Raw genomic sequence first — 22,767 nt, forward strand, 5'->3', positions numbered from 1 at the left:
TTCAGCTCCACCCAGTGAATCGGAACACTTTTTAAGATAAATCAGAATGAAGGGCAATAGGACACATTCCTTAAGACAAAATGAAGATAGACTGTCCACTTTTGAAAAAGTGCGTCATAATAAAATGCAATTCATGTCTGATAATTTCCATTCTTTGGGAAATTACAATCTACATATTTTATACATATCTAAATTTTTGAAAAGAACTTTGTATTGTATCACCTACAAGAGTACTGATGTATTTCATACAGTATTCTATAACATTCACAGTATCAGGGAAAAGTACATTTGTACTGTACTAAGTAAGATATACGATACAGGGACAGTCAAAACAGATTTCAGAGAGAACATTGTGTGTGCAACAGCAAATTTAAAACACTAAATCATTTTATGAAATGAGAACGTGAGCAACAGCAAATTTAAAGACTAAATAATTTTATGAAATGATGTGTTAATCTTTTATGGCGACACTCTGTTTTACAGATTTCCATTTACAACATTCTTAAGGAGCCACATACAGAACTCACCCTGACAGGTTGCAATAGCAGATCGGCCGACCAGATTTCGTCCGTGCTACGCTGCATTTCACTCAGCACTGAATCAAGCAAATGTTGCAAAGCAGCAGCATCAGCATCTCTGCCAAATCTTAGAAGCATTTTGCACAACATTCCAACCTCATCTGCACAAAAAAAAGGAAAGTGCATTACTACAACCATACTGTGAAATTCTTTATTGAGATAGTGTAGAACAAGAACAAATGCAATCTCTGCACAGATAGAACTGGAAATGAACAAAAAATAAAGTTTTCAACTTGTGTTTCTTGTCATACAGAGAAAAAATGCATATGTACAAGTCTTCTTATATCACAAGTGTTTATATGAGGATGATGGTTGATATGAATCTCACACATTTCATATCAAATCAAATTTTAAACCATAATTTCACATAATTTGTAAACATTATGAATTTTCATCTTTTTGCCTCTTTCCACATGATGGCTATATCTACTGTTACATTTTTTCCTTGTGCCAATCTGCAATGTTTAATATACACACACAAATTTACAGTTTTAATTTACACAAACAATCAAAGATACAATGCTTCAATGAATAGCAATAAAAGTACATCTTTGAAACTGCATTATAAGGATTCATTTGTGGTTGTCATTTTCTTATCTTAGAAGAGTAAAATCTCATTAACAACAGAACAGAAATGTGAAAGTTAGCACATTAGTAAATTGCGTTTATAATAAAAAAAAACATTCCACTTAAATTCTAGGTCCATATAACGACAATACTTTTGTGAAAGTTTCCTGTACTAGAAGATGGAATAGTTTCATAAAAATTACTATCACATGCATAAAAGATATTAGCATGTGATGAAGTTTAACTGACACTGACATGTTGATATGAGTGGATGGGAGGGAGGGGGGGAGAGTGAAAATCTACATCTAAATTTCTAGTCTGCCAACTACTACAAATTTTGATGGAGGGGAGATCTCCTCATAGCTCCACCTCCTTTCCATTCACAAGTTTTCTGATCATTTCTGTGATGCTTTCATGCTGCTTAAACAAATCTGCACAATACTTCTTTGAATCTTGTTAATCTGTTCCAGTAATCCAACTTCTTGTAGGTTTCCAAACAGTTAACAACACTCGAAAATTTCTCAGACAAGTAAACTCTTACACATACAATGAATGTTTCCCTCAAACTGAATCTACTTTCCCCTTTGCTAAATTTATGCAGTCATTCCACCCTAAATTGCTCCCAGTATGTACTTCTACATGCTTCACAGTTTTATTCAGAAGGAGATTTTCTCTAGGTGAGCACTATTACTACTGTTTGCTTCATCAGAATGTTTATTATCAGTCAGGATCACAATATGTGCTTTTTGTTTCAGTTTATTTAACAAACCATCTTGCACTATGCCTGTAGTAGGTCTTTTCAACAAGCATACTGTCTGACAGCACCCAACACAATATGCTTATTGAATGGAAACAGAAATCGGTAATTGCCAACAAAATGTATTGTGATCCTGACGGTCAACACATATTCTGTTGAACATTTGACAATTACAAAGGAGTGTTACCAACAGTGATTAAAGGAACAAGTGTTGGACATCAGCCATCAATGTGATACTGGATTAAACAAAAATGTCAACAAAACTACTGTTGAACACTTCATTAGATTGATTCTGGTCTCTCTCTCTCTCTCTCTCTCTCTCTCTCTCTCTCTCTCTCTCTCTCCATCCATCTATAATGGCCCTCCCACCTTAAGCAAGCCAATGGAAGATAAGTACCTATCTTAAGAGTGTTTTTGACAGCTATGCAAACTGAGTATTTGAGCTACTGTTTCCAACAGCAGAGAAATATTTTTACATTCACAGTTGATATTTTTATTTCTATTTGGTTTATATAAAAAAATATGTTGATGCACTTCTTAATTACAGGGCTTGCTGATAAAATTTCTCACAAATTTTACTTGGTGCAACTTTTCATCTGCTACAGTAAATTGTAGTGTCAGTAACAAGCTGGCCATTAACACATAAACAGGTGACATAGTGTTTATCTCTTTCTTCAAAGTTCACACACGTGTAGTCACCATACTCCCCCCACCCCATTCATGAAAAGTACACAACCTATTTTCTTCTATGAAAACACGCAACTGTGATGTAGTGTGATGGTCATCCAGAAATTAAGTTTTCATATTTTTCAAAAGAAAAGCTACATAAAAATTTATTGGTAGCTGATATAGCAATGTTAAAAGCTATTTTCTGACAATCACTGCCAGGACCGAGACAACTGTCATACTGTAGGATCAACTTTTGTACTCCTGTGCTGTGGAAGTGTGCCACCTGAGACTGCACCCTCAGTAATCTTCAGCTCTTTGTCATTGTAAAAATGCTGACCAGAGGACAGGATTTTCTGGAGGTGCAAGAAAAATGGAAACTGCTAGGATCAAATTAGGACTGCACGGTGACTGATTAATCAGCTATAAGCTGAACTTGTTCAAAACATGTTGTACACCAAGGTGCACGAGGATGAGCTTTGTCAAGGATCAGCATAACACCTGCACTGAGTTTTCCATGACTCTTGTTTTGAATGGCCCTTCACAATTTCTTCAGTCTTTCACAGTAACGGCCAGTGTTCACCGTTTCATCTCTGGGATGGAAGTCAACAAGCAAAATGCCTTTCCTGTCATAAAATACTCTGCACATCACACGTTGCGCACTTCACATTCTGCACCGACAGTATGTTTGAACTGTGTATTAACCAGAAATCCTTTGTGATGCCAATGCATCAACAGTTTCCGGCGTAAAGCGGACAACCCATATTTCACTGTCTGTGATGATCCTGTTGATGAACTCATCATCATAATACTGGTATTGCTGCAACAATGTCAATGCTGCTTCTAAGCGATTCATTTCAAGTTTGAGCATCAGATTTTTTGGTATGCACCTGGCACACACATTCTTGAACAGCAGCTGTTTAGTAACAGTTTCAGGCAACAAGGATCACAATATCTGCGATAAATGTCAACTGAGATCCATACTCGTGGTGCAACAGTTTTCCATAATGTGCTGTCCCACCAGCTCCATAATGCTGTCTTGATGAGGGGCAGTCTCCCATGACCCTCTCCAATATGGACACTTTGATTACCTTCAAACAACTGCCTCAACAGTGACACACCATCTGTTTGGTCATGACCTTTGGCTCATACAGCTGACACAGCTGATGATGAATTTGGACTGGCAACTTTATCACAGCCCAAACTTTGCCTTGCAGTTTGGGAGAAAAAATAAAAGAAGTCATTTTTAGCCATTCTGCAGAGCTTTTGACAACCATCAGCACTTGTATGGAAGTCCAGTGATTGTTAGGTCATAGCTTGGTCATGCATGCACTACAGTTCTGACTAAATACGTTTAACTGGAAAAAAAGGTGGGAGGAGGCTGGAGGTAGGGGTGGAGAGGAGAAAACTTAATTTCTGGGTGTCTTTCATAGGTTTTACAGATCATGCAGAATCCTATTTTTACTACACTGAAATATGGAGCAAACTTATAAATCATGTGATGAGTGGAATAAAGCTGAGTGTATGTGATTACATGCTACACAAAGTGAAGCTGACAGTTATAATTTCCTTATTTACAAATGAGATCAAGCATCTGTTTCAACAATTATGTGACCCGTTGTATTAGTCTTAAGCATTTAACACTGCAATTAACATAATATCTCTTAAATTCTTGATAGTAATGTGATGATATTTGTTTCAACAATTAGCTAGTTGAAATACTAACAAAATAAGTTTGAATCATAGCATTTTCAGTTATTTCTTTGTATACAACTCATGAGCACCAGAATTTGGTTTTCTTTAATGAAGCCCTTCTACAGGAATAGAATCGGAGAAATGTGTGTTAAATGTGCTTTTTTATTTTGTTACAAGAAATTACATTTGATTTTATCCATCACATCCAGCTTTAAGACATAAAAAGCATTTATGTTTTATGGTGTTTACTAAAATCCAACACAGATATAGCAGCAATATCAAGATATGAAGCAGAGTATATCAGAAAACTGTTAAGTACTGAGAAAACTGTTGTACTGAATGAAATAACACGTAATCTGTGTTAGAGAATAAGGTAGTGATCTTATTTGCTTGAATACCACAGAGATGTTCATTTCTGATACCTGAAAAAATTGACTTCTATCCTGCAGCCAACAAGTTCAGCAGATTCCTTATGACAGCACCACTGAGCACAACAGAAAAAGAACAGAGAAATGTGGTTGTTAACAATACAACCATATCCTTTACCAATGCCTGTGACACAGGGAAATAGAAATTATCCTGTGTTGTTGTAATTTTTAGCATTTATTCTACCCATAAATTAAGATTTTACAGCTAACATCTACAAGCTAGTATACCATGTTCTGTTACTGAAATTATGCTTCCACCATCCTGCCTGTTGGTGCTTCAATCATACCAGCTCTGATGCTACAATACTCTATACAAAAAAAATTATAGTCATATCAAGAAAAGAATAAATAAAATGCACCTTCATTTTCAAATGCATATGACTTTCCTTCTCTGAATTGGTTGACTTATTTTTTTCCTTCAGATGCTCCCCCAATCCATCCACCCAGCAATTCCTATTCCAGTCCTGTCACATGTTTATCCAACCCAATTGGGTCCAGCCACCTGTGAGTGCAGCCATGTCATTTAAAAGCTCTGCTGCAATCATTGCACAGCTTTTTATATTGGTATGACTACCAACCTGCTGTCCACCAGGATGATCCACCACCAAACTGAGGCCAAGAGCAAGGTACACCACCCTGTGGCACTACACGCAGCTGAACATGACACACTTGATTTCAATGGCTCCTTCACTACCCGAGCCATCTGGACCCTTCCCTCCTCCACCAGCTTTACTGAAATGCGCAGATGGGAGTTATCCTTACAACACATTCTCTGCTCCTGTAATTATTCTGGCCTCAACCTATGGTAACATATGGTCCTCACACCCTACACTCAACAATTTCCACCCCCTATGTCCTATCATCTCCTCCCCATTCTCATCTCCCTCCCTGTTTATTTGTAGCCCTCTGCCAACCCATCTGCCCGTCTTTCCCCATTCCTCTCCTTTTTTGTTACTTTTTTACCCACCTCCCTGGCTCAACTGCCTGACATTTCGCCTGTTGGAGTCTAGTCCCTGCACACTCCATCAGACAGCGTTAGTCTCTCTCTCCACCTACACACTACTGTCCCTCCTCCTTCCCTTCCCTTCCCTTCCCTTCCCTTCCCTTCCCTTCCCTTCCCCTCCCAGATTGCTGCTTGCATACCACATGGTGTTGCATCCTGGCCCGAGATGCTGGAGTTGGCGGTCATATGTGCGTGAGGTGTACTTGTTTGTGTGTGTGTGTGTGTGTGTGTGTGTGTGTGTGTGTGTGTGTGTGTGTGTGTGTTGACTGACGAAGGCTGTGGCTGAAAGCTACATGTGAGTGTCTTTTAATAGGGCCTGTCTGCAACTTGATGCGTCTTCTTTACTATACGTAGCAGTCTATGTTTCTCTGCATTGTTGACATTTCTACCGGAAATTTCTATTGTTTAATTTTTGCTGCATATAGTTTTGTGTGGTCCTTTGCCATCAAATTTTTCCTTTTTAAGACTACAGTCCACACATTCCTTCATACTTCATCAGTGGGAAAAGTGTTACCAATATTGAGATTATGTAGAAAGAAGTTATAGACTTCATGATAAGAACAGAAAAAAAGGAACTCCATGCAAATAATATTTCATGACATGAGACAGCTATATCAAAACCTATATCATCAAATTTATAATATTTATACACAAATAAATATTCTCAAATAGAAGTAAATTCACATTTGCTCCGTAACAGTATCACCAGTTATAATTAATTCAATAGATTTCGAAAATTGTGTAGTAAAGTTTTTGTAGTTTTTAAAACAGCCTTATCTATGGAACGGAATATTACTTTCTTTCACACACTTTTAGTACAACCAAATCCTGCACAAGACTTCAGCATTGTAATAAAGATACAACTCTGAAAATACTACAATAAAGAAAACCTAATTTTTATTTTAGAAGCTACCTGCAGAGAGAAATCCACAGCTGATCAGGATGTGGGTTTCAATATAATGACATGGTCAATATCATCTGAAGTCTCAGTTTCCTTGCACAAACAACTAATTTGCTTTAATGGGGATGTGTTGTTCAGGATACTGTTATTAGTTTCATGATTTGGTAATTTACTCATTTCTAAGTCAAGAACATACGGTGGATAAAAGGCTCAGGAATCCACTATTATTCATTCCAAAGGTGCAAGTAATGTAACTAGTAGTGCAAGAACTTTCTTCTGCTACTATTTCCATCTTTGAGAAATGCTGGCCATTATGTTCTGGTAGACTTCAAGTGGTATTTGTTTCCACTCTTCCATAAGCATATTTTCTTTCTGAAGCATGGTGAATAATGCCACCAGGTTCTTAGATACATTACAAATATACAGGGTGTCCCACTCGAAAGACGCCCCAGAAACATGTGTAATTCTGCTGAAATTGCAATGTGTAATTTGTGATGTTTGACATGGCAACACTGCATTGTGCATCATGATCTGATGCAACAGTGTGTTTTCTTGCATTACTATGGCTCAAGCTCAGTGTTCAGTGTTTAGTGTTTAGTGACAATGTATTGCTATTCTGTCTAAGAGTGCATGTTTTTGTGAAACAATATCTGGATTACTGGTTCCATTCAGACATGTCACTGAATATTTGTTGAGCTGTTTGGTGACCGGCATATACCATCTAAATGCTGCATACAAAAGTTAGTGAACAAGATGGAGAGCAATGGAACGGTGTTGTATCTACGAAGACATGACTGACGTGAAACGATTGTTGGCCTCTCCCACAAAGTCTGTTTGAACGTTTATCTCAGGATTGCGGAATGTCATGAGACACGTCACAGAGCTGTGAAGAAAGCAGCATATATCCCTAAAGGTTTACAGTTGTTCAAGAACTGAATATCAATGACAAAGACAAACACATTACATCCTGCCATTCGTTTCAGCAATTTATTGCTCAGAAGCCACGAATATTGCAGTACAATGGTTCAGTGATGAGGCATGGTTCCACCTCTCTGACTATGTAAACTCTCAAATGCACGTTTGTGGTGTAATGAAAATACACATACACAGGTCGAGCAACTCCTGCATTCACAAAACAATGGCATGTTCTGAGCAATATCATTGTGTCGCAATATCAGACCAATTTTTTTCGAGGCTACTGTTACAAGTGCAGTTTACATCGAGAGGTTTCTTGAGTTTGTGAACCAATTGGACAATGAGAACCCTCTGCTGATTAAGCAAATTTTTGTTTGTGGAGCCTCTTTCAAGTGGAACACCCTGTATTATTGATGCTAATTTATCTCTAGTTTTTTATTTGATTCAAGTCAGCACATTGAACACCCAAGTCCAGCAGACCATTTGATTTTCTTCATAGTATTGTGCAGCTGAGATTTTTTATGGACAGAAGCACTGACAAGCTGGTACAGAAAAGATTTGATTCCAAACTATTCCTACAGAGTGGTGTGCATCCAACTGCCTGCAACCTGCATAAGCCTGCAATCATTTTCCCGTCAAACAGGACGAAGATCAAACCTAAACACACAACCTCAGAAAACTAAATCATTTCACTGTTGCTGGGACACACATGGATAAATTTGTATGCATATGCCAGGTTTACACATGCACAACCAAGCCGTCACATAATGTACTGTGTCTCATCAGACAGTAAATCTCCTTCCACCTTCAAAGACCATTAATGATACTGTTGGTACCATTCTAAGCAGTGTCCAAAAATTTGTTTTTTAATCAATGACTTAAGAGCAGGAGCACATTTCAATGGATTATTATGTCACTGACTTCCGTACTTCAACTGCAAAGGTAACAAGCACATCACACATTGATTCACACACACACAATGTTTTAGAGTTTTACAGTAGCTGTTAGTTAATTTCACAGGCTTACTAGAATGATGAAGCGTGTAATAATTTCCAAATATTTCCACTTCACTATAATGTTTACTATTGTAATTCCAAAACAGCACTTTGTGGGAAGAGTCAGACAACATATTACTTCCCCATGTACATCTCACGAAATGACCACAACAAGAAAATTCAAAAAATTAGGGCTAATATCGACAATCCTCCTATCCATGCATCATTCATAAGAAAACAGGGAATGGGGGTATCAATTAGTGGTATCAGAAATACTCTCTGCCAGTAACCATTAGGGGGGGGGGGGGGGGGGGCCTTGTGGAGTGTGAAACCATTAGGGGGGGCTTGTGGAGTGTGATGTATATGTAGATGAAAGCAAACTTGGTTGAGAAGGTCAAATTTTGTGACTTAAGGATACAGTGTACTTTTCAGGCTCAATATTATGTAAAAAATCAACACCTATTTCGTTTAGGCACTGTTTACAATGTATATGTTTCACAGATTTTTTGTATATATCAGGTAATGCAGCACACTTTCTAAACAAATTAGAAGTATTTTGAATATTTTTGAACCCACTTAGGGTTATCAAAAAATTACACAGAAACTGATGCATTTTTATTTATTTATTTTTTCAAAATGCTTCCTCAAATTGAAGTACCATTTAATCCAATGTTATACATTTGAAGGAGACCAAATTTTTCCCAGATATGAATGACATGATGGCTGTGGTACTCGACCTATTTAATTCCACCTATTATGTATATTACAAGGATTTAAAAAACCACATCTTACATTTTAATTTTTACAATTTTTTTAAAATAAAACTGTCATTTTTTCTACAATTTGGTTGTTTCTGCAATAAAGCTTAGGTCTACTGCATAAGTATGGACTATTGCATGTTACAGAAAAAAATTAGAGCAATGCTTTATAAACTTTAGGAAATATTTGTACCTGAATTCTGAAAAATACAACTTCTGGGAAATTGCGAATGAAGATATGGGTCCAATTAAACTGTGTCTCAGATCATTCCAGAAGCATAGTCTTCATCCTGCAGCATTTCTTCATCTTCAAGCTTCCTCTTGGCATTCCTTTTAGCACTTCTAGCTTCTTTGGTAACTTGAAGAACGAATCTTTCAGCTTCATGCACCCGTTGTCTGTCACATGCAAGCAATTGATCTTCCATATCAGAGCCACATTTTATGCCTGGATCTCATGACTTCCAACGTTCCTATCACTCCATCATTGAAACATATCATTGCATCTAATACACCAACTTTTAATGGATTTAGTCCTACAAAACCATTCTTGGGTAATCTTTCCCATATGCAATGGTTGGAACTTTCATTTGTATTCTGAGTGCCCCCACGAAGACATTTACTAAGCAAAACAGGGTCACTCAGGTCTCTAAAAATTGGTTTTATTTCATTCATAACAGGCGCATTGCTTTTTGGTAACCACACCAATCTGCTCCTTTAGGGCTAAGTCCATGAACAGGGTGGTCATCTATGGACAACTTATGAAAGTAGATGGCCCATACAGCTTTTCTCATTGCTGTAACATCATTCGGTGGTGCAGTTTGTCTAATGGCCAGTGCATAATAACTCTGAAGAATGTCTATTTCAGTTTCTGTCCATCTGCCTTGGTCAGGCAGAGACTTTCCATCAGATAGCAACTTTCCTTTCATTTCATTTCTTTTCATAGCTTCCTCAATCTAGCACCCTCCTCTTTTGCACATGTCCACAACACTCCAGTTTTGCTGCCAAGGTATCACCATAAACATTGAACTCATTAATTTTACTGAAATATTTAAAAGCCCCCATCACCTAGGTAGTTCGTATATCTAACGTTATGAACAGGCAAACACTGATTTTCAATATGTGTTACCATGGCAGGTGTGGCAGTACTTAGATAAGCACTCAACATCAACAACTTTTCACATTCTCCAGAGAAGTAGTACTTACAACACCATTCAAGGAAAGATGTCCTCAACATTGCCATGTCCCATCAAGTGCAATAGCAATGTCCCTGGTTCCACTAATATTAAGAGTTTCTTCTGCTGTACATTTCATAGATGCTTTAGACACAACCGACAAGGCATCTAAAATTATTTCTATGTACTTGCTGAACCTACTGAGAGCAGGAGGAGGAAGCTCCATCAAACCACAAAACGTTTGAGCAGCCTTTTTTCCCTTTCCTATTGCACGCATTGCATACACTAACTTCAAATTCACATCTTATGAATCATGCACAATGTTCGAAGTCATTTTCGAGGTAGATTTGATGCAGAACAACTAATTTTGACGCTAAACTCTTCCTGCTACTTTGTTGTTCAGTTATTTCCAGACAGCCTAAACCATCACATTTTTTACATTTCGCCTTTTCATTTATCAAAGAAGATAAGACGCCCACATCAACAACAACAAATCCACTACAAACAGCATCATTGTTAACATAAAAATTTGAATCACCACAAGGCGTGCCATGTGGGAGTATCTTCCCTGAAGAACTGATACATAGGTTACTTTTAACAGTGTGGCTGGCTTTGTTTGCGAACTGGTTACCACGGAATTTCCTTTTATTGGATTTCTTGATGCGTGGCATAGTTCATATTTATTGTACACTAAAGGATATGCACTTCCACAAATATATGTAACACGTGAAGAAACTGCTTCAGCGAAACAAAAGTAAATACTAGCAAAGATAATCATTTACAGACACTAGAAACCTGCACTGTTACCAACAAATACAATATATCATACATATAATTGCTGGAAACAGGAAATTCACAGTTCTTCTTCAAATAATGCTGGTTTCTGTAACAGAATTACAAGGGGCATGGCAGCATACATGACAATAACTTTAAAATTTGGGACATATAGGTCATTTTTCATTTGAAAACCTATAATGTATATATCAACGTAGTCAGGAAAGACTATAAAATTTAATAAAGTCATAATTTTTTTTTCCACCATTTATAATTACCCTGTATCCCTAAGAACATGGAGTCAGACATTTCAGATCTTCTCTTTGAAGAGTGGGACGTGGTTGAAGAGATGTACGATTGCGTTTACATTACGATGGGAGCTTGGAAGAAGCCCTACTGTATTACATTCTTTGCAACTGATTATTATATTTTGTATTTTTTATACTATACATTACATTTTATTAATTTATACCATTTCAAAGCACCATTATATTTAGGATCTTTTGAAAACAAGACTTTTTTGGAATGGCCTGTTACAATTAAATAGTGAGAAACATTTTGGTGGTTAAAGGCTTTTTTATTTGGTGCTTTTAGTAATACAACTTGCACGCTATGAAGTTATGCCATTCCAAGGTAGCATTACACTGGAAATTTATAAAAATGTGTCATTCTTGGTATGATATCTTATAATTAAAAGTCAGTTAATGACAAAATTGTGTGTGCAGACTAGGGGACATGGTAAGATCAACGATATATTCTAAAGAAATGTCTGTTAACTGTATCACAATGGATAGAGGTGCAGATTGAGGTGTGAAAGGTTACAGGTTCACATACTGCTTTCTCGGTAAATCTTTTTAGTCACCTTTACGTCTTCAATAAGGTTCTGGAATGTTCTTATCAATTTAATGGAAGTAACATTGGATTTTCTTTATACATACAGTAGGAAATTTTGCACATTTTGTCAAGTCTCTTGTATTTCACATGTTAAAAAAAATCTGCTTCTAAATAGAAGTGGCCATCTAATAAGAATGTCCTTCAGGTTTTACTGGAAGGTGAGACTGATGAAATAATTTTTAACTCATATGAACAGTAACAGTATTTTAAATTTTTACTGCATTATTTGTAATGGAAGTTTTAAAAGTTAGTGTCACTGATGGCTGGACACTGAACTTTTATTTTTGCATTATATAGGGTTCATTGATGCTGTTTACCACTGACAGAACAACACTGACAGAATATAGACAAGGGAACTAATTTACATTTTAATAGCAGATTTACATGCACCTTCTTCCATAAACAAACTGTGTGATGTGATTGACAGATATAGCCAACACCTGCCATTGGAGAGTGCTGCAGATGCAAATTACAATGAGCAGCAAATTCCATGCCATTTACTAGACTGTTTATGAGCTTGACAACCATGATAGAAACTAAATTTGATGTGCTTCACAATGAGAAACACATTACGTGCAAGGAAAACTGTTGTTGTTGTTGTTTTTGTTGTGGTCTTCAGTCCTGAGACTGGTTTGATGCAGCTCTCCATGCTACTCTATCCTGTGCAAGCTTCTTCATCTCCCAGTACTTACTGCAACCTACATCCTTCTGAATCTGCTTAGTGTATTCATCTCTTCGTCTCCCTCTACGATTTTTACCCTCCACGCTGCCCTCCAATGCTAAATTTGTGATCCCTTGATGCCTCAAAACATGTCCTACCAACTGATCCCTTCTTCTAGTCAAGTTGTGCCACAAACTTCTCTTCTCCCCAATCCTATTCAATACCTCCTCATTAGTTATGTGATCTACCAATCTATTCAGCAATCTTCTGTAGCACCACATTTCGAAAGCTTCTATTCTCTTCTTGTCCAAACTAGTTATCGTCCATGTTTCACTTCCATACATGGCTACACTCCATACAAATACTTTCAGAAACGACTTCCTGACACTTAAATCTATACTCGATGTTAACAAATTTCTCTTCTTCAGAAACGATTTCCTTGCCATTGCCAGTCTACATTTTATATCCTCTCTACTTCGACCATCATCAGTTATTTTACTCCCTAAATAGCAAAACTCCTTTACTACTTTAAGTGTCTCATTTCCTAATCTAATTCCCTCAGGATCACCCGATTTAATTTGACTACATTCCATTATCCTCGTTTTGCTTTTGTTGATGTTCATCTTATATCCTCCTTTCAAGACACTGTCCATTCCGTTCAACTGCTCTTCCAAGTCCTTTGCTGTCTCTGACAGAATTACAATGTCATCGGCGAACCTCAAAGTTTTTACTTCTTCTCCGTGAATTATAATACCTACTCCGAATTTTTCTTTTGTTTCCTTTACTGCTTGCTCAATATGCAGATTGAATAACATCGGGGACAGGCTACAACCCTTTCTCACTCCTTTCCCAACCACTGCTTCCCTTTCATGCCCCTCAACTCTTATAACTGCCATCTGGTTTCTGTACAAATTGTAAATAGCCTTTCGCTCCCTGTATTTTACCCCTGCCACCTTCAGAATTTTAAAGAGAGTATTCCAGTTAACATTGTCAAAAGCTTTCTCTAAGTCTACAAATGCTAGAAACGTAGGTTTGCCTTTTCTTAATCTTTCTTCTAAGATAAGTCGTAAGGTTAGTATTGCCTCACGTGTTCCAACATTTCTACAGAATCCAAACTGATCTTCCCCGAGGTCCGCTTCTACCAGTTTTTCCATTCATCTGTAAAGAATTCACGTTAGTATTTTGCAGCTGTGACTTATTAAACTGATAGTTCGGTAATTTTCTCATCTGTCAACACCTGCTTTCTTTGGGATTGGAATTAATATATTCTTCTTGAAGTCTGAGGGTATTTCGCCTGTCTCATACATCTTGCTCACCAGATGGTAGAGTTTTGTCATGACTGGCTCTCCCAAGGCCATCAGTAGTTCTAATGGAATGTTGTCTACTCCCGGGGCCTTGTTTCGACTCAGGTCTTTCAGTGCTCTGTCAAACTCTTCACGCAGTATCTTATCTCCCATTTCGTCTTCATCTACATCCTCTTCCATTTCCATAATATTGTCCTCAAGTACATCGCCCTCGTATAAACCCTCTATATACTCCTTCCACCTTTCTGGCTTCCCTTCTTTGCTTAGAACTGGGTTGCCATCTGAGCTCTTGATATTCATACAAGTGGTTCTCTTCTCTCCAAAGGTCTCTTTAATTTTCCTGAGGCAGTATCTATCTTACCCCTAGTGAGATAAGCCTCTACATCCTTACATTTATCCCTGCTTAGCCATTTTGCACTTCCTGTCGATCTCATTTTTGGGACGTTTGTATTCCTTTTTGCCTGCTTGATTTACTGCATTTTTATATTTTCTTCTTTCATCAATTAAATTCAATATTTCTTCTGTTACCCAAGGATTTCTATTAGCCCTCGTCTTTTTACCTACTTGATCGTCTGCTGCCTTCACTACTTCATCCCTCAGAGCTACCCATTCTTCTTCTACTGTGTTTCCTTCCCCCATTCCTGTCAATTGTTCCCTTATGCTCTCCCTGAAACTCTCTACAACCTCTGGTTCTTTCAGTTTATCCAGGTCCCATCTCCTTAAAACTGTACTGTCAAATCTCAGGTGGAATACTTGAACTTATGAGCATGTATAATATGGCTGCATTTAAATTCACTCGGTTCTCTGTGCTGTCTCATTCTGAAAAACAAACCTTTATGATGCTGTTGCACTGCTCTTGCACCTACACATTTTTGGATATGTAACATGTTGCCTCACAGAGACTTTTGACCACACAGTGTTGAGCCAACAGAAAACAGAAACAGATAATTTTTCATTTTAATACAATATTGATGTTGTTACACTAAAGCGTGCCATTACATCAAATAACATCAAAGAGCAAATGCATTGTGAAGTAGTTGGTAGATGGACTTAACTTCTTAAACACATTCTTACAAATTAACCCAAATGAAGCAAACTCAATGACTGTTACTTTTCTTTATGGAATGAACTATTTTACTTGATGAATAAATTTCCTGTAAACATTATGTTCCAGAACACCAGCAAAAGAAATATGTTGATCTGCCAATTTCTGTGTTTGCAAAGTAGGCATGGAATCTTACTGCAAAACTACCAATACACTTGTGGATGTTCTGTGAAATTATACTGGGTTACTGAGGTGCTGCTTACAGTCAACAACAACAACAAAAACTTTACTCAATATTTCATTGTCATTATTAGCTACCAAACATTAACCTTCAATTTTAAGGGGATGGGCTCTTTCCATATCTGGAACCAGCAGCAGGTGAAAGATCCAAACAACTACATTTTACAGCGTGCTTCTTACAGAAGAGTTTCATTTCTGCTTACTATTAAAAAATATGTTCCATTTGTGCACTGCCAGCTGTAAACTCTAACCCTCCATAATAGGGTAAAACAGGTTTTATTATAGTACTGAACAGCACTTTAAACTAAAATACAATTACCGCTACTCTCATATTTGTCAAATGTCAATAACAGTGCCTAGCAAGTGCTATTATAGTACCCTCTGCCACGCACTTCGGAGTGCTTTTCAGAGCATTGGTGTAGAGGCATAAATTCCTTTTTCCAATTACAAGTACCATATCTTACCAATGCATCAACTGGTTTGGTATAGTAATATAAGAGTAAAACTCTGCGGCAGCATAGGACAAAAAAAAGTTGTAAAGATATATAGAAAAAGTACTCACACTTACCCTTTAAATTAAGACAAATTGTGATCTGCTGATGCAAGGCCTGAACCAGTGCTAGATCTTCATGCTTGCTGCCTTCTTTTAAACTGAGTAATTTCCGTTCTTGTTTGCGGCGATTCTTACTCGATCGGCTACTACGCCTGCAGGTAAAATATGTTATTCAATAATAATTTCAGTGCATTAATAATTTAGAAAAGTATTGTCCATACTGATTTTTAGCACCCTATTAGCAGTGAACATGTGTGTAAACAAAATTTGTTATATGCTGCACAATTTTGATTCAAGCAGAGGGTATCAAAAGAAAATCAATTTGTTCTTTTGTGTGTGAGACACTTACAGGGTTAAATTGTAAGTGGAAGACCACAGGTATCTTCTTTTATTTAACAAAATAATTTTACTAGGTGAAGCATATATAATTAAGGAAAAAGTTTCCCAAAAGTTCATTTCACATCTACGAAAAAGGAAGCAGAGATTTGTCTTTCTGCCAGGGGTGGGGGTGCAGAAGGGGCCACAGCGTTCTGTTCTAGGTACATTAGTACTCTTAGCACATATCAAAGATCTGCCTCTAAACACAGCACACAATTTTAAAAAAGTTATTTTTGAAAAATGGCAAAAGTTTCATTGTCGAAGATATGGTCTGTAATGTAAGTGATTTAGCAAAAAGAGTAGTGTGTTAAATTAGCTAGTGGCTTAAAGAAAGCCTAGTGGGAAAAAACTGTGAGAGAATAAAAAACTTTTCATAAGAAAATTTATGAACTTGTGCAGGAACAGAATGCTGGTATCTTCATTACAAGAAGAGATCCACCACCACAGAAATGCAACATGAAAGCCTAGTTCCTTGACCACCTTCCTATCCTCTTCATTACAAGAAGAGATCCACCATCACGACAACAAAACATGAAAGCATATTTACTTGGCTATCTTTTTATCCTCTACTGTGTCTTTTTGGGCGTTACTGTATGTATTCATACTCTTAGTTCAGAAAAGGGTAGTCAAAATGATTTGTTGTATCCTTCACAAGTTTCATGCAGCCCGCTGTTGAGTGTCCCAAAATTCTAACCATGCCATCCTTATACATATGATGTCACATTGGATTTGTGAATTAAAAGTTTGGACTCATCTAAAGAAATTACTGCATTCAGTCTGTACTTTTAAAAAAAGGGGAAGTCCAAGTTGGAATATCAACAATATTACAAAATATGCTGGTTGGAGTGGCCAGAGACAGCGGTCATGTGCGCATAAGCTGTGCTTGTTGCATGAAAGTGTCTGCCTGCGTGTTTCCTTGCTGATGAAGGCTTTGGCCAAAAGCTCAATGTGTAACAGTCTTTTCACTGTGCCTATCTGCAACTGAATGTGTCATCTTTACAAAAAATAATTTACTCAACCATTGTACAGACAGTTGTGCACAGTTCTTCAGATTCCATTTTCACATTTCCAGCAGAACTGAAAATTTGAAGTGGCAAACCTCATATTTTCAAATATAAATTGGAAAGTCCCTTTGTGGCACTTCTATTAGTCTGTACTTAAGTTCTACATAACAGTTTCAAGTAGTTCGATGTGAAGAGTGGCTGCCTCCTTGGTCTAGTGGTTTGTATTGCCAGCTACTAACACAGAGATCCCGGGTCTGATTCCTGGTGACCTCAGATTTTTCTTTAGTGGGATGGTATGAAAACGGGTCCACCACAGCCTTGTGAGGTCAAATTAGGAGCCACTTTGATAAATACTCAGAAAAATTGACATGCAAGCTGCAGAAGTGGTGCAAGATGGAAAGGCTTGCAACACGCCAATAACCACATGAGATATATTTATTTGTATATGCCATCATTTTTTCTTGTTTTCTTTTTCTGTCTGTCAGTGAATTATGTAGTGACCTTGGGTAACATGGTCTCACAGATTCCGAGAAGAAATAAAATTACGAATATAAATTTGGCATCTGGTTGTAGTGATTTCAAGAAACCTTTACAAATTAGGTCCTTCTATAACTGGCTGTGGGAACTGCTCCTCAGGTCAAAGTGACCACATCCAACAGGATCAATCTTCAGGATATTAAACTCTCTTTACTTTTCTTATAAATCTGTCCTCCTCCTTCCCTTCTTTCCCTATCCACAGAAAAACAAAATTCATATGCGAATTTTGAGATTTCTCAACTTTATAATGTTTACTTACATATACCACCCCAGTTAAGAAAACTACTTTGTCTCCCATCAAAAATTGATACTTCCTATCATTGAAACACCTTGTAATAGGTCACAGATGTATTGGCAGTGAGTGCTTTTGCATTGTATGCCATGAAATAATCATAGGTCTTTTAAATATTAGTTGTTAGCTCTCTGAAAAAATGATTTAAGTATAATGTTTACTATCTATCAGAATTTAAATCAATTATTCTGCGAGTTCCTGATAAACACAGGCATGAATCTTCAGAAAAATGGGGACCATTTCAGGATTAGTGTGTTCATCGTGTAAAAATTTAGCAGCCACTTGTAGTACTAACATCAAGAAACTGTATCTGAACTGGCCAGTCAACGCCCTACCATTACTTTGTAAGCTTCTGGTTTCAGTTTGTGTGACATTCTCTGAGAAGGTGGTACCGACACACACATCAAAAGTGCTAAATGGAACAACTGTTTTCTTATACTTCTTTCTATGGCCACTCCTAACTTGTCTCTTTCATTCTCAGTTAAAACAGATACAGCTCCTTCCTTACTGTTCCGGCAACATAAGAGTCATCAACCACATTTTCTGTGTGTTTTGGCAGATATTTTGCAATTTCTTTTAATAATGTGTAGCTGGAGTCAGCCAAACCAAATAATGCTCATCACGTGTCTTTATGTGACACCCAGTGCTGGTTCGTTTCCACCTTACAAACAAAATGATTTTAAAAGTGGAATTTTACATGCCCATTCAATAGAGCAGTCCCAAATGAGTTTAGTTACAATTCATTTCATTGATATGTATTAACAGGAATATTAAAACATGATGAATAACCTGTATTTCAGCAGTGACTCGCATGCAGCACTGACTGCTACTGTCATACAGCAGTGATGCTCAGTCGCTCCTAGAGTACTGGTTATTCATCGTGTTTTAATGTTCTGGCTAATATATATTGATAAAACAGACATCAAACTAGACTAGTTTGGGACCACTTTCTCAACTGGGCAGATAAAAATCCTCTTTTTGTCAGTTTGGTTTCCAGAAAGGTTTTTCAACGGAAAATGCTATATATACTTTTACTAATGAAATATTAAATGCTCTGAGTAACCGGAAGTCAACGGTTGTGATTTTTTGTGACCTCTCAAAGGCTTTTGATTGTATAAATCATGGAATACTTCTAGATAAGCTCAAGTACTGAGGTATGAATGGGACAGCGCTCAAATGGTTTAAATCATGCCTAACTGGAAGAGTGCAGAAAGTTGAAATAAGCAGTTCACATAATATGCAAACAACTGGTGATTTCTCAAACTGGGAAACAATCAAGAATGGGGTGCCGCAAGGTTCGGTCTTGGGTCCTCTGCTGTTCTTAATATATATTAATGACTTGCCATTCCATATTTACGAAGATGCAAAGCTGGTGCTTTTTGCCAATGATACACGTACAGCTGTCACACCCAACAGACAAGAATTAACTGGTGAAATTGTAAATGATGTTTTTCAGAAAATCATTAAGTAGTTCTCTGCAAATGGGCTCTCATTAAACTTTGACAAAACACAGTACATACAGTTCCACACAGTAAATGGAATGACACCATTAATAAATATAGACTTCGATCAGAAATCGGTAGCTAAGGTAGAATATTCAAAATTTCTAGTTGTATGCATTGATGAGGGGTTGAACTGGAAAAACACACTGAAGATCTGCTGAAACGTTTGAGTTCAGCTACTTATGCTATTAGGGTCATTGCAAATTTTGGTGATATACATCTCAGTAAATTAGCTTACCACACCTATTTTCATTCTCTGCTTTCGTACGGCATCATAATCTGGGGTAACTCATCATTGAGTAAAAGAGTGTTCATTGCACAAAAGCGTGTAATCAGAATAATTGCTGGAGCTCATCCAAGATCATCCTGCAGGCACTTATTTAAAGAGCTAGAGATCTTCACTGTAGCCTCACTATATATATATATATATATATATATATATATATATATATATATATATATATATATATATATATATATATATATATATATATATATATATATATATATATAAAAAATAGAGGGAAACATTCCACGTGGGAAAAATATATCTAAAAAGAAAGATGATGAAACTTACCAAACAAAAGCGCTGGCAGGTCGATAGACACACAAACAAACACAAACATACACACAAAATTCTAGCTTTCGCAACCAATGGTTGCCTCGTCAGGAAAGAGGGAAGGAGAAGGAAAGACAAAAGGATATGGGTTTTAAGGGAGAGGGTAAGGAGTCATTCCAATCCCGGGAGCGGAAAGACTTACCTTAGGGGGAAAAAAGGACAGGTATACACTCGCACACACACACAGCTGTGTATGTGTGGATGGATATGTGTGTGTGTGCGAGTGTATACCTGTCCTTTTTTCCCCCTAAGGTAAGTCTTTCCGCTCCCGGGATTGGAATGACTCCTTACCCTCTCCCTTAAAACCCATATCCTTTTGTCTTTCCTTCTCCTTCCCTCTTTCCTGACGAGGCAACCATTGGTTGCGAAAGCTAGAATTTTGTGTGTATGTTTGTGTTTGTTTGTGTGTCTATCGACCTGCCAGCGCTTTTGTTTGGTAAGTTTCATCATCTTTCTTTTTATATATATATATATATATATATATATATATATATATATAAAAAAAGAAAGATGATATATATATATTCACTTATGAAATTTGTTATTAACAATCCGAACGAATTCAAAAGTAATAACAGTGTACATGGCTACAACACTAGGAGGAAGGATGATCTTCACTACTCAAGGTTAAATCTAACTTTGGCTCTGAAGGGGGTAAATTATGCTGCCACAAAAGTCTTTGGTCACTTACCTAATAGCATCAAAAGTCTGACAGATAGCCATATAGCATTTAAAAGGAAATTAAAAGAATTTCCGAATGGCAACTCCTTCTACTCATTAGATGAACTGTTGGATATAGTAAGTGGGTAGTTTCCGCAACCCCCCCCCCCCCCCCTCCCCCCCACACACACACAAAAAAGTGTCATGTGATATCTTGTATGTTGTTGTTGTGGTCTTCAGTCTTGTATAGACACCTTTTATTAACCTGACATGTTCCACGTCATTACGAAGTATCGTATTCATGATCTATGGAACAAGTACTAATCTAATCTAATTTCATCTTTAAATATCATGTCGTTTGTAATGGGAAACAAACCAAAGCTTTGTGTCACATGGAAGATGGGATGAGCAGTATTTATTTGGGTTGGTTCCAACTACACAAAGCAAAAACAAAATTGCAAATATCTGCCAAAACACAAGATAAAACATTCCTGATGACCCTTCGGCATGATTCTTTTGCAAAGAAATGATAGTACACAAAGGCGCACACACTTCTGTTACATGATAAAGTGTCTTAACTCTTGAAGCAATCAAGATATTGTAGCAATTATGATTTTTGAAACAGAATGGTACACCTTTTCTTTTTAAAGGCATCCAAAAGCACTTATAAAGATAAGCACTGTGATATAATGCTTGTTAATTTTGAGGTTGAAGCTCTTCACAACAGAATCCAAGAGATATTCTAAAATTGAGATGCAAGTAAAAAAAAAAAAGCTATTGTGCTGTAAACACACACATGCCATGTTACATCACTATATCAAAGCTTCTGACTTTTCACTAGTTCAGAACTAGCAGGAACTGTGCTGTCTATTGGCAGGTCATCTTGTGTGTGTGTGTGTGTGTGTGTGTGTGTGTGTGTGTGTGACACACCATGAAGGAATTATCCGAATTGGACAGAAATCTGTAGATGTGATGTACATGTACAGACAAACAACTGATCACAATTTCAGAAAACCTGCACGATTTATTCAAAACAAAGAGCTTCACAAATTTAGCAAGTCAGAAATACATTGGTCCATCTCTGACCATTATTGCAAGCAGTTATTCAGCTTGTTATTGATTGGTCGTGTCATTGGATGTCCTCCTGAGGGATATCATGCCAAATTCTGTCTAAATGGAGTGTTAAATCATCAAAATACCAAAGTGGTTGGAGGACACTGCCCATAATGCTCAAAAAGTTTTCAGTTGGGGAGAGATCCAGCAACCTTGCAGCTAAAGTGGAGTTTGGCAAGTACGAAGCCAAGCAGTAGAGACTTTTGCCATGTACGGGCAGGCATTATCTGCAATGAAAAGAAATAGCATCCAAGATCATCATTCCTGACTGTCGTGCTGTATGGTTGACAACAGGTTGGTACCCCACCACTGTCTGGGGCATCTCCAGACACATCTTCAGCCTGAAATCTCATTGACTGGAGTAAAACTGTCTTCAGTAATGAGTCCCACTTTGAACTGAGGAGTGATAGCCTGGAGAGCCCCTTATTTTCATAGCAGGATCCCTTTGGTTACCATTAATGGCACCCTTAGAGTACAGCAGTATGTCGATGATATCCTATGCCCCGTTTTGTTGTCCGTCATGGCAAGCCATCCTGGGCTTACATTTCAGCAAGATAATGCCCGCCCGGACATGGTGAGAATCTCTACTGCATGTCTTTGTGCTTACCAAACCTTACCTCATGAAGGTTGCTAGATTTCTCCTCAACTTGTTATGTTTGGAGCATTATGGGCAGGACCTTCCAACCCGCTCAGTGGCACGATATCACTCAGGAGGACATCCAACAGCCCTGTGAACCAATTCCAAGCCGAATGACT

General features: G+C 37.4%; 2 protein-coding genes across 3 annotated transcripts in view; one reads left to right on the plus strand and one right to left on the minus strand.

Moving 5' to 3' along the window:
- LOC126412379 (odorant receptor coreceptor-like) overlaps nt 1-606 on the plus strand; it is a 242,640-nt gene extending 242,034 nt beyond the window's left edge. The window contains exon 7 of the mRNA XM_050081950.1: nt 484-606. The gene's annotated coding sequence lies outside the window, so the exon portion shown is untranslated. The remainder of the gene's footprint in view (nt 1-483) is intronic.
- Nucleotides 1-22,767, minus strand: part of LOC126412378 (elongator complex protein 1) — a 144,998-nt gene that overhangs the window by 26,946 nt on the left and 95,285 nt on the right. For both annotated transcript variants that reach the window (XM_050081949.1, XM_050081948.1), the window contains exons 11-12: nt 15,922-16,058; nt 528-679 (exon numbers count right to left, since the gene is read on the minus strand). In XM_050081949.1, coding sequence (XP_049937906.1) covers nt 528-679; nt 15,922-16,058 — 289 coding nt within the window. The remainder of the gene's footprint in view (nt 1-527; nt 680-15,921; nt 16,059-22,767) is intronic.

The sequence above is a fragment of the Schistocerca serialis genome, chromosome 7 (assembly GCF_023864345.2).
Source record: "Schistocerca serialis cubense isolate TAMUIC-IGC-003099 chromosome 7, iqSchSeri2.2, whole genome shotgun sequence".
Taxonomy (NCBI): Eukaryota; Metazoa; Arthropoda; class Insecta; order Orthoptera; family Acrididae; genus Schistocerca; species Schistocerca serialis.